General features: G+C 42.0%; 1 protein-coding gene across 14 annotated transcripts in view; it reads right to left on the reverse strand.

The window, feature by feature from the left end:
• Positions 1–13,684, reverse strand: part of SIPA1L1 (signal induced proliferation associated 1 like 1) — a 522,661-nt gene that overhangs the window by 41,822 nt on the left and 467,155 nt on the right. For 12 of the 14 annotated variants that reach the window (XM_073800309.1, XM_073800301.1, XM_033850956.2 and 9 more), the window contains 4 exons: positions 11,301–11,425; positions 8,931–8,993; positions 8,375–8,493; positions 4,930–5,372 (listed from right to left, as the gene is read on the reverse strand). In XM_073800309.1, coding sequence (XP_073656410.1) covers positions 4,930–5,372; positions 8,375–8,493; positions 8,931–8,993; positions 11,301–11,425 — 750 coding nt within the window. The remainder of the gene's footprint in view (positions 1–4,929; positions 5,373–8,374; positions 8,494–8,930; positions 8,994–11,300; positions 11,426–13,684) is intronic. The other 2 variants (XM_073800311.1, XM_073800310.1) reach the window with 1 other exon arrangement.

The following is a 13,684-nucleotide window of genomic DNA, read 5'->3' on the forward strand; positions in this document are numbered from 1 at the left end:
AGGGAGGGGACTTAAGTACTGAGATTACTCAGAAAGATTATGGAATCTCTCTCTTCTTGAGATTATTCTTTCTTTTCTTTTAGCAACTGGATACATTCTCACCCTAGTAGTATAGTAGGATGGTTTAAATATGGCAAAGAATAGAGACTCTGTCCTTGCAGAATTCCTGCTGGTCTTCGATTTAATGGCATTTGGAGAATTTGGGCTTTCTATATGGACTGGATGAATGCTTCAGTTGCTTCACAGAACCAAGTAATGAGAAACTTTTTGTCAGTGACCTCTGCATCAAGAAATCTGACCTCTGGGGCTTGACAGAGCTCTCATTTTCTCAATGTTGAAATTTCAACCATAGTCGTCGTATTTATTCATTCTTTGAGGTAAGTTGAACATCACCAAAGTTCTGGCTAAAATCATCACCCACTTTCATAAGCTGGAAGAAATGGAAATGGGGCAAGAGAGCTTAGGCCAGATCCCCTGGAGTCCTGATGTGTAAAAGCAAAATAAAAGAGAACCCTGAATGTTCACGCTGTCCGGGACCACAAAGCAAAAGTTACCAATGAAAACAATTCATAAACATATGACAAGTGGAGCCAACCACATGTTGGAGAGAAGTCCTGGGGGACTGTAGAGGCTTCACTTTAAAGTCTTAGTCCATAAAACATAGAAAAATAACAGTCTCACCCTAAGAAAAAAATGTAGAAGAGAGGTAATTAATCATTAGCAATTTTAAAAGATCCCAGGCAGAAGAGATTTAAGAGGGAAACATTACAGATAAAGACAACAGAATAATTTCTAAACAAAGAAGCAAGGCCTATTTTTCACCCAGGGTGCCGAAGAGGGTAGAGAACAAAATTTAAACTCACAAGCTCTAACACACACACACACACACACACACACACACACAGAGGCACTCATACACAGTCAGTACACTAGAGTAGCCTGAGGCATTCCTTACTGTTCCATGTAAACTGAATATAAGAAGTCCTTCTTCACCCCTACTCTCAAGAAACGTACAGCTTTTCTGGCATGAACAGTTAACTATTAGGTCAACCAGAAAAAGCACATTCATGAAACTGAACTGTACTAACATCTGTGGGCAGGCATTTTTCCTGGCCCTTAATCATGCCCTCTAGTGAATGTCAGACACTGACCAGCTTATACCCAGATATTGATTGATATTTGTAGATAAGCTGTTATAAAGTCTCTCCCTGTTATATTCTGCAGATTAAGAAATCTTATATAGACAACTAAAAACTCATGCCATACAAGGACTTTAGGTACACTCTTACACATACACTTGTATATAAAAGCACTAGAGCTCTGTGCAAATATTGACAGGTCTATACAGTAAGCTTTGAAATGTAGTGGTAGTTTTCCAGAGCAGTCAGGAGTTAAGGATTTATGCTATTTTCAAACTGGTTTATTAGTAGGGACCTTGAGTCATCAGGCACAAAGTAGGAACAGAAAGGAAGAAATGATTCCTATTTGTTCATCAAAATGTACTGAACACCTATACTGCTGGTGTATTGAGCGCCTCTCTGTTATGCTCACAGCGGTGCACACTCTGCACAGGTGCTCAGGATGAACACACTGGATGAGAAGTTCTTTTGTACTGGAGGGTAGTAAAAGTGTGTATGTGATCACATAAGTGGGTACTAATCGGCACCAGAGCTCTGAGGGGGCCTACAGGAAGCAAGACGCAGCAGCAGAACGGCTGGTAACGAGTGGGTGCATTAGTCTGGACATTTGAACAGGTCAGGTCAGGATGTTACAGACAAGACGTATACGTGCAAGCCTGAGGTGGGCTGTTTGCTTTTCATTTTTTTATGTTTTGGCAGCACTGCGTGGCATGCGGGACCTTAGTTCCCCAACCAGGGGTGCAACCCATGCCCCATGCAGTGGAAGTGTGGAGTCTTAACCACTGGACCACCAGGGAATTCCCTTTAGCTTTATAATATGTGATCTTGAATCTAGTTCTGTCATTAGCAATGGCCCCTGGTCAGCAGGACTAGAGTTCTGTAAGCTAAGGAAGTCTTTGGTCACCACACAAACGGACACACGGCCTACGTCCGAGGCCAGAACTCTAAGACAAAAATGAACCCAGCTGGTAACAGTATACTAAAATTGGAACTATCTTCACCTCTCCTATGTTCACCACAGATCATTTTTTTGAGTGGTTTAACACCTGAAAGTGAAACAGCCATTACCAAAAAAAAAAATTTTTTTTAAAAATCTCTACCTAAATTCCCAAGCTTCATAGAAAATACATTCTAGGAAATAACACTTTAGAGCAATTAATAGACTTTTTAATTGTCGAAAGCTTTCAATGTGTATGGTTCCTCTTAATGACATCCGAATATAACAACCCTATATAACTACCAACCTACATTAAGCAATTCTCATGGGGGGCCACAAAAAAACCTGCACAATCATCAACAGGGAGACTGGAGGACAGAGGGAGGAGGAACACAGCCCAGGCAGAAATACGCAGTGGAACTTAATCACTGTAATTTAGACTTTGTCACCAAGTCCCAGGTACAAGCTCTTTTATGCACTGTCAAGAGATCTCCACATTAACTGCTGTTCCTGTCTTCCGAGGACACAAACGCTCTAATTTGCAGTGATTTTAGTTTCTCTAGCAATGTGCATTTGGTGGCTAAGTCCCCCTTTCCTCCAGAAAAGGAAGTCTGCTAAAGCTCTGATTATCCAGCTCACCCTGCCAAGATCAACAGATTGAAGTCACAAAGCATCCCCGTTACCAGAGTCACGAATGAATGTGACAAAACCTATCAGTGGGTGGGAAGCCTGGCCATCCTCCCTGAAAGGCCACATTCTTCCTTAGCAACTTTGATTTTCAACAGAAGAGTTATTTCTAAATGATGATTTAAATGATTTCTGCATGGTCAGTTGGAAGCAGAAAATGTGGATAATCCTTTAAGACCTTCAGGCAGCCTCAGTCAGCATATTCAGATAATGCAAGCCCAGGTGCTGACTTTTCAGAGGGTACTTTGTACATCCCCTGGGATTTGGTAGATTTGTGGGATGGCACAGCCCACGTTTTGTGCTTTGGTTTCAGAGGCCCGGCTCTTTTCAACTTTACTCCGTGGTGATGCCATTTGAGACAAGACTTCTATGACTGACTTTCTTCTGCCATCAAATGAAACCAGAGATACATCCCCAGATGGAGTATCATTTCGAAAAAGACATTCTCCTTTCAAAATGAAGAACGGAAAACCAAATCTAGGAGTCAAGGTAAACCTGAAAACCACAGAGGAACTACTGTTCTGGGTCAATGCACAGGCCATACTTAATGAGATGGTGGGTGTGCCAGAAACAGCAAGCCAGCGGCACAACTCTGCGTCAAGTGATTCTACGTCTATATTATATTATTACGGTATTTGACGCCTGGCTTTCTGTCTTCCAAACACTTCCTTATTCCACTTGAACCAAACAATCTATTTTCTGAATTATGGAAAGGTAACTGGATGCATGGTACCCAAGAATCCTGAGATGACTTTCCCAGTTGCCTTTCAGCTTGGAGGCCATGCGGTTTCCAGACCTGTGGCCATCACTTTTTTTTTTTTTAACATCTTTATTGGAGTATAATTGCTTTACAATGGTGTGTTAGTTTCTGTTTTATAACAAAGTGAATCAGTTATACATATACATATGTTTTCATATCTCTTCCCTCTTGCGTCTCCCTCCCTCCCACCCTCCCTATCCCACCCCTCTAGGTGGTCACAAAGCACTGAGCTGATCTCCCTGTGCTATGCGGCTGCTTCCCACTAGCTAACTATTTTACGTTTGGTAGTGTATTACTGCAATGTGATGGTGGTAAACAGAGATAAAACTCCGGAAACACAATGGGAAGCTTGCGAATCTTATCAGTAACAATACAGACAATGGGAGAAGTGAATGTTTAACTTATCAAGTTAAATCCAAATTAAGTCAAGGATGTCCTCTCTCATTAAGATTATCTGGGGTTTACTGACAGATTATGTGCCTGGATTCCCGTTTGGAAAGTAAAACGAAACTCAACTTCTCTGCTACTTTTCTTGAGGGCATGATAGTAAAAGAAGCCTAGAAGACAGCAAGGTTGGATGCTATCATACAAGTTGATCAACAACTGACAACAATAAAAGGTAAAAGGAGAAACCACCACAGAGATCAACAGGCCCCAAAAGAGAGTGACGGAATGTTTCCTCCCTAAAAGAAAGGATCTTATACTTTGGATTGTAGGCTCAAATCCAAAAGAGGAAATGAAAAATAGTATTTACTTTGCCTATCACCGCGATCTCCAAGGATACGGGGGAATGTGTACTTTTCTCTTCTGAAAGGTAGACGGGCTGTGTCTAATTTTATCTACACTTTCCTGTTGGACACGTCCCCCCAACACGTGACTGCCAGGAGCCAATTACTGAAAACAAACTGCGAACACTGGGTAAGCGATGTTCTCTGATAGAGAGGCAGTGTGAAAGATGCGTTCAGCATCATAAATGATGCCATGATAGTCTTGGAAAAGACCCCTTCCTTTTAAAAATATGGTCAAGATTTTCTTTTAACGTCTTCCAAAGACGGTCCCATTCTATATTCTCTATCACTAGCTGGAAGCCACATGACAAAATTCTTCTCTCATGCTGGTATGCAGCTAGGAACGTTTGTATAAAATCAAATACAGCTATGAAGAACAAATCTGCAAACCTTTCCCACAGTTTAAAATAATACACTAGGATGGCAGGAATAAAGGATTTGGGTGGTAAATAAAAGGCATTAAATATATAAAAATAACTGTCACTGTGCAAAGAAAACAAACCAAAATAAAAAAAAACCCTTTCTTTATACACTCTTGAGCAAAGGGAAGTGGGATGAGGCCGGAAACTGGCCGCAGGGAGGCCAGGAGCGGGAGGGGCAGCAGGGAGGGGCAGTTACCTGGTATGGGAAGCAGCGTCATTGATACTGAACGTGCTGTTCTCCCTGGTCAGAGGGTTTGAGCCGGCCTGGCTCTTGGCATGGATGTCCAAGCTCAGGGAGGACTCGGTTTTCCGGTCCATGCCGTGGCTCTCTGAATCTAAAGTCCGATCTGCCATGGAGATGACTTCACTGGAACTGTGCCACAGGGGGGCCACTTTCTCCTTGCCCGGCCCCGAGCGTGGTGACGACGTGGCCGCCCCCAGGGAGGCCGTGCTGCCGTGGCTAGGGCCGTAGGAAGTGGTGTCAATGCCGCTGTCTGCGGAGGTGCCTTGCAAGTAGTTGTAGCTGTTCAGCTCGGACTCGGTGCGGTCCCCGTCATACCACTTCTCGTCGCTGGGGGCGCTTGATGCGTTGCTGGAGAGGGTATTGCTGCTGGAGTGGCTTGAGTAGTGGCTCTCAGACTGCAAGGGAAGCAGGCTTTCCTTAACTACAGGCTTGGCTTCTTGAACAGCAGGGAGAAAATAACGGGGGAATGACCCTGTGAAATGTGTCTAAATAGGGGGTTCTCAAGACACAAAAACTCCTGTGAACACAAAAATAAGGCAGGAGGTATCTGGAAAAACCTACTCAGAAGATTCCATGGCGGACAGTGCTGGAAACTTAGTTTTTAGAATCCATTTTTCATTATTTGGCTTATGCTAAAGTATTGAGAGAATTTTAGCCAGGAAAAAAAAACCACCTAAACTGTCATTAAAGTCTTTAATATCTTAATCTTAAAATAGAAAGTGATACTTCCAAAGGGCTTATAATTAGAAAGACCCTATTGATCATAGTAAATAGAAGGCAGAATATAAGACTTTCTCTTAAAGACATCCTTTCTTTCCCCATATAGTATCTATTTAGGAGACAGCTTTCTAAGGAGTGCTTAGAGGTAAACTTACACAGAGGTGCCAAGAGAATTCAATGGGGTAAAGTAATCTTTTTAACAAACAGTGTTAGGGGAACTAGATACCCACATGCAAAACAGAATGAAGCCGGGTCCTTACCACATAGAAAAGAAAACTCAAAAAGTCAAAGACCTAAGTGTAAGGGCTAAAACTATAAAACTCTTAGAGGAAAACATAGGTATACATCTTCATGACCTTGGATTATGCAATGGTTTCTTAGATATGACACCAAAAGCACAAAAATGATAAGAAAAAAAGATAAACTGGACTTCATCAAAATTAAAAACCTCTGTGTTTCACATAACCCAATAAAAAAATGGGCAAGGGATTTGAATAGTCATTTCAAGAAGATATACAAATGGCCAACAAGCACATGAAAGGATGCTCAATACCATTAGTCATTAGGGAAATGCAAATCAAAACCACAATGAAATAACACTTCACACTCACTAGGATGGCTCTAATAAGAAAAGCAGACAATAAAGATGGTGGGCATTGTTGGTATGAATGTAAAATGCGGCAGTTGCTGTGGAAAAACCGTTGCAATCCTACTCAAGAGAAATGAAAACCCATGTTTACACAAAAACTTCTACATGAATTTTATAGCAGCATTATTCATAATAGCCAAAAAGTAGAAACAATCCACATGTCCATCAGCTGATCAATGGATTAAAAAAATGTGGTACATCCACACAATTATTCAGCCATAAAAAGACATGAAGTACTAATACATGCTACAACATGGATGAACCTTGAAAACAGGCTATGTGAAAAAAGTCAGACACAAAAGGCCACATGTTGTATGATTCCATTCATATGTGATGAAATGTCAAATAGGCACATCTATAGAGATAGAAAGTAGATTCGCAGTTGTCGAGGGCTTGGAGGGGATGGGAGAGGTGGGGTGACTCCCTAAGGATACAGGTTTCTTCCTGGGGTGATGAAAATGTTCTGGAGTCAGATCGTGGTGCTGGTTGCGAAACTCTGTGACCGTACTAAACGCCACTAAATGGTACACTTTAAATGCGGGAACGTTATGATATGTGAATATGTGGTATATGAGTCATCTCTCAATTTAAAAAATGTGGGCAGAACCCCTGTTGCACAGTGGCTCAGTTGCTTAGAAAGAACATTTTATGGCTAACCAAAGAAATACAATTTCAAAAGATACCTGAGTAAAATAATATTTAAGTGAGAGGGCGGTCAGAAGTTCAGAAACTTGGTGGAGATGGAGAGAAAAGGAGAGAAAAGACTTGTGTGTGTGTCTTTACCAGCTGTGGGGAGAGGGCCACAGGAGGACCATCTTGTCTCACTTCAAAGTGAAAGACCTCCTCCCCTTGAAAAAGGATCAATCCCAGTTATTTTACTGGTGCTACTCTAGTTTTTCTCAATAACAACTTCTGCATTATAAGGCCATCATTTATTTTTCCTATTTCCTCTTTAGCGCTGGACCTGGGCTGTAGAATTTGCTAGTCCCGGCCACGCGTGGCTACTGGGCATTTTCATCGTGACTGGTCTGCATTCGGATATGCTGAGTGTGTAACGTACAGGACAGATGTATATGGAGATAAAACTCGAACCACATCTGGAATTTGAAGTGTTCTAGCCAAATTTTAAAAAGAAGAAACAGGTGAAATTAACTTTAACAATGTATTTTATCTAACCCAATCTTTCCAAAGTATTATTTGACCATGTATTCCATATAAAAATTGTTAAGGAGGGGAAATTGACAGGTGGCCTAGGGTAATCTAGCACTTACAAGTGGAACTGTGACAGCGTCACATTTCATCAGTAACTCTCTCTCCCACAGCCTAGCACGCTCATGAACGTGTTGTGCTCTCTTTAAGCTTCAATATTCATTTCACTGAAGCAAAACTGAGCCCTCTCATTAAAGTTCTGAGTATCTTATAAATTAGTGAATATGAAATACAGTATCTCCTCATCCTATAGAATGACATAAATATAAGTACACATTCCAGTGAAGAGACAGACCAAGGAAGTCAACTGAATTTAAAGAGGGAGGAAACGATAGCCTCTTCTTCCCAATTCCACCTGTAAGTGATAAGGAACTGTTTATAACTATGGTAATGGGACAAAAATGTATGTAGCCCTGGAAGATAAGAGAAGCAGTAGGGGGGCTTGTCAGGAAGCTGTCTGTCTCCTTGATCGGTGCTCCAGCCATACACACCTCATGCTGGCAACTGTGTAAGCAAATAAAATCTATATCTAGCACATTCTATTCCAGACATTAGGACTGTTTGTGATTGGATCACATGGCCTTCTATCCAAATCTTCAGGTGCATACCAATGAGGAATTTCAATTTATCTCAAAGCAAGCTTAAGGCCATTGGCAGTAGAAATTCCAGGGCTGTGGCAGCCAACGTCCACCTTCTACTAGGACGACTTCCTCTCTGACATTGGGGAAGAAAGAGAGAGCAGACCAGTACCATTTTCACCTTGCAAGAAAGGTACATGGCTAGGGATCTATCATTTTTATTATTTTACAGTGAACTTACGTGCCCTTGTTTGTTTGGAGACAAATGAACCACCGGATCCTGACGCATTAATCTCCCACCAGGGCTCTCTCGGAAAGCTGGCAGTACCTTTGATACTGCTGGGAGGTGGCACGTTGGCTCTGGAATACAGAACAGGACATTCTGGTGCAGGCACTAAACAGATACTGGCACAGGTTGACAAACGAAGACGGCTTGCCATTGCACCTCTCAGTTCACTGGCCAGCAAACTCGGAATTTCAGCAAGAAGCTTGTTGAAAGTTTACACAATAGACAGCATGTCAAAAACTAAGTGGCTGATGGATAAAGCTTGCAGCTGGTGACAGTGTGTCACATCATACACATTAGCATAGCCAAGTACCACCAAACCAGAGGCCATGAACAATGCGGCAAAGTTAGGAATCAGCTTTCGGTTTGGGGGGAAAGTCTCAAATATATGGATTAAATTTATGAAATTCATTCATTGCAAAGTGTGGCTAACCTCGCTTGGTCTACATTACCTAGACAGGCATGGATGCAATCACGTGTTACTTACCATGACACTTTGGAAATATTTTACCTGTATATTCATGCTGCTCGAGGACAAAAGAATTGAAATCCTGAGGTCCTCTATAACTGTAAGCTAAGCACAACAGAAAAGACACACAGCAACTAGTTTACTTAAAACAATTGCTTCCTTTTGGACTCCACTGGCATTCAGGATGGGGTTCAAAAGGTGAAAAGTAACACACCTAAGAGCTCACGGCAACAATTCTGCATTTCTGCAACACCATTCCTAACACGTACAGGACTGGGCGGTGTACTCTTTGACTCTCAACCGTATCCAAAAGCGGAGAGGCAGAAAAACAAACTGCACTGAGATAAGTGAGCCAATTAAGCAAGCTAAGCTCCACATCTCCCCTGGGCATCAGTTTATCACACACTGATGGACAGAGACAGGTGGGGTCTGGCTAACAAGTAAGAATCTGCTTGACATTTTCAACCAGTGACCTGAAGGTCATTAGAAAATTGTGTTCTTACAAATTGAGTGTAGGAAGGTCAGCCCTTTATACACTCAATACAGTGTATTGAGGAATGAGAACATAACCATTACTTGTCTTCATTCCTTCCTAGCATGGCTTATACCAGCAAAGCCCCAGATTCCTTCTGAAATGCCAGGCAGAAAGGGCTGGGTTATCCTTCTGGAATGCTGGAATATCAAAAGTTATAAAAATTTATCTGAACATTTTCTTTGAAGGCTTAGATTCTGGATGGAGAAAGGCCTTCGTTAAAAAAAAAAAAGGCTTCTCTGGCAGGCTCTAGGGGTATCTTATTTTTTAAAAAAAGGTATACCTCACCAAAAGGATGAATGAATGTGTTAAAAAGGTTCACCGATATTCATTTCAGATTCATCTGTGCAACGTGGATGCCACTAAACTATGAAGTGGATGCAAGGAAAAAAAGACTAGAGAAGGGCTTATGTGAAAGAATGAAGACGGGTCTAGTACAAACCTTGTAATGACCCTTTCAAGTCCCAAGATACTGCTTCATTCCCCGCATGACTTCACATGAGTGGGAAGAGGGACCCTGAACAGTGCACAAGGGCTCGAGGGCAGCTTTGTTCAAAGGCTGCAACTAGGAGCCCGAAAAAGCTGCCAAAGTCATATGGAAGAAGGGATCCTGTTCACATGGCGCTACCCTCTCAACAGTATCAAAACACACGGGATTTGAAACATTCTGTCAAGAGCAGAACAGTGGATCAGAATATGCTCAGGTTTTCGGTGGCGGGGTGGGAGTTGGGATGAGAGTAGGGAATGACAGACGGCTTCAGTAACGAGGCCCATCTCACTGAAGTGATGGAACAAAGCCTATCTTCAGAACCTAAGAATTTCGTTTCTCTTCCTCAACTCCTGTCTTAGCTGAATGCATCTCCACTCTCTTCCATGTTCTTGGGTTGTTTTTTCTGTTGATCCCCCATTGAGCAGCTGGGAGCCCCAACCTGGCTCCAACCTCTGCACTGAGGATGCCCTTCCCAGGCATGGAACATGGGCACAGTCGTTAGAACAAAACGATGCATTTGCAGAGAAGATAAAATGATGCAGTCTTTGCCTTACACGCAGATCTTTTTTCAGCCCTGAAATTTACTTCTTTTTATGGTACTCTGATGGGAAAGCTACTAGAGATAAGATAAAGGGAAAAAACCCTAACAGTCCAGATTCAAGTCCCTGATGTATCAATTGTGTTGATACTTAATCCCTGGTGCTACTCTGTTGAAACTTAATCTTTCTCATGGCAAAATTTTATTGTATCAACTAGTGTTTTGGTATCTTGTAGAACTGCTTAGAGAGAGAGGGAAGGGCGATGTGCCAGAAACCCAAAGGAAGGCTCACTCATGCAAATCTTTCCCTTCCAGCTGTTTTATCCTAAGACATTTCCTTAGCTGACAGCTTAATAGCAGAGCCAGGGGAAAAAGCATATAAAGGGAGGAAAGACATTCTCACCAAGCTACAGAAGTGACTAAAGAACAATTATATTTCTTTCCTTCTCTGCACATAGTTAAAAAAATTTTTTTTAACTCAACATTAAGAATACCAACTAATCTCCCACTTATACTGGGCAAAAACAAACAAATAAACAAACAAACAAGGGGGGAGGGAGATACTTAGGACACATGTGGCCTGGTACTCTGGCATTTTAACCTTGGTGCTGAAAATAATTCCTATGTCCTTTCTGTCTTTAAAGTCGGGGTTACTCAGAATTCCTTGACTTTTCTCTCGGGTCTTAATTGCTGCTTTCACTTATACATAAGCTAACTGAGACTTAATGCTCATTCCCATTTATGACCCAGGGCTGTATTATAGAACAGAATGCCTTGATGACATCATCCAAAGGTAACCAATGTCACCTTAGTATAAAAGCAACTTGCTTTTTGTAGGAACTGGTTACTTACCCATCTGGTCAGCAATGCTATCCTCACTTCTTTGCCAGCTGGGTGTGGATTTCCCGCTGCCACCAATGTCTGACTGGGTGTTCTGCCTGTCGATGGAGGCTGGGGATCTGCGGCTTATTCCAAACCTGTGGTGATTTCCCCAAAGGCAAAGATAACATCAGGGACCTTACCCATAAGGGAAGGTAGTCCTGGGAGTAATGAACTAAACTCTAACGACAGGTACTACTAGTTTTGCTTACATTTCTGTACTTGCGTCCTCATCCTCGTGCATGTGTACATGGATGCTGGAACTGTGGATGTTATGGTCAGTATACACCCCTCTGTTCAGAAAGGTATGTATGCTAAGTATGTAAACTGTGAACAAGGGCAGGGGCCATTAGGACCGAGCCAACCTAAGAGATATGCAGTAAGAAACCAAAAATCTTCTGGCCCTTGAGTAGTTAAGCTCAGACTGTCATTCGCACCCAAAAGAAAAATGTCACCATCCTAGTGTTCCGTTTGTGTCGTCCAATTGGCACATTCCAGGGGTTTCTCTTAACTCGGTTATCTGCTAAATCACTAAGGCACTCATTCTTGGAACAAGTATTTTCTGAGCACTTACTCTAAGGTCTGAAAAACAAAGATCGCTATCATTTACATTACACAGGGATCACTTCCAAAATGTATAAATTTTTTTGTTTGTTTGTTTTGTTTTGTTTTTCTGGTGCTACGCGGGCCTCTCACTGCTATGGCCTCTCCCGCTGCGGAGCATAGGCTCCGGACGTGCAGGCTCAGCGGCCCTGGCTCACGGGCCCAGCCGCTCCGCAGCATGTGGGATCTTCCCGGACCAGGGCACGAACCCGTGTCCCCTGCCTCGGCAGGCGGACTCTCAACCACTGCGCCACCAGGGAAGCCCCAAAATGTATGCATTTTAAATCGCCTTTAGGAAGGCAATTTGGAAACAGGTAAACTGGCATACATAAAGGCAAATGTCTATTCCTGGAAAGAATGTTTAGCTATTTAATGAGCCCATTTTAATTTTCCCTGTGTAGACTAATAATATAACATAGGCTTAATTGAAGCATATGCCTTGATTAGTAACATCAGCAAAGCAAATACTGACTGAGCCCAGGAAAAAGGGCCAGAGTATAAAATTCAAAGATTCATGTGGAAATTTACAAATCTGAGTGTGGTTACTAATGAATGTATGAGTAATCTACACAATAAAACACAAAAGGGCCTGAATTAACTGATGCATGTGACAGGTGTCTTCTTTGCTACAAATTGATAAATGTGTGGGCAGAACCACCAAGCGGTGCTGTGCATTGGAAAGAGCAGGAGATTAGGAGGAGGAAGGCTGGGAGCCAAGTTCAGCTTCTACACCCAGAATCGCGGCAACTCTTGTATGGATCCAGGGAGAAACATCTATATAAAAGCATTTGGAAAGCAGGGAAACGATAAAATATTTTAGTAAAACTCCTACTACAACATCTCCCTCATTACTTTTTGCACAAATGACTGTCATTTACAAACTTGACTCCTACGCCTCACTAAACAAAGTTACCTCCATTATTAAAAACAAACAAAAACCTTGATTTATGAAAACTTCAGTGAAAGGGCTCATTGAAAACAAAGGATTCACTAATTATGATCTCTGCCACTTCCTCCCTAGGTGGGGTCCTTGTTTAGGTTAGGAGAATGAATATCCTCAAACTGGTCCTATGATCCTATTCTATTTAGTTATCCTATTTAGTTAAATATCTATTTATTAAATAGATTAATTAAATTTAATAATTTAATAGATTTATTAAATCTATTTATTAAATATCCTATTTAGTTATTTAGTTATATGCACTAACTAAATTAAGACTTTTCAAAAAGCCACAGTGGTTGAGAGTCCGCCTGCCGATGCAGGGGACACGAGTTCGTGCCCTGGTCCGGGAAGATCCCACATGCTGCGGAGCGGCTGGGCCTGTGAGCCATGGCCGCTGAGCCTGCGCATCCGGAGCCTGTGCTCTACAACGGGGGAGGCCACAACAGTGAGAGGCGTGCGTACCGCAAAAAAAAAAAAAAAAAAAGCCACAGAGATCAAAGTAAGAAGTGGATCGGAATCTTGCTTTTACTTTTTGGTAGCAGTGGAAACCAAAGACAACTTTTTAAACTTCTGAATTTAAAGTCAAATGCTTTTTTGGCTGTCTGTTTTTAAAGAAATGATAAAGTAAGGCTGCCTTTCAACTTTGCCTTGAAAAACATTTTCATCCGATGAATTTTTAATTTCAGTTCTCACACACACTCCTAGTTTACTACGTGCCAGGGCATCAGGGCTATGAAGGTCCCATCCTTGAGGAGCTCAGACAAAACCTGTTCTAATTTGACACTGTGCCTCTTTCTGAAGAGATTCATTG

The sequence above is a fragment of the Tursiops truncatus genome, chromosome 2, assembly GCF_011762595.2.
Source record: "Tursiops truncatus isolate mTurTru1 chromosome 2, mTurTru1.mat.Y, whole genome shotgun sequence".
Taxonomy (NCBI): Eukaryota; Metazoa; Chordata; class Mammalia; order Artiodactyla; family Delphinidae; genus Tursiops; species Tursiops truncatus.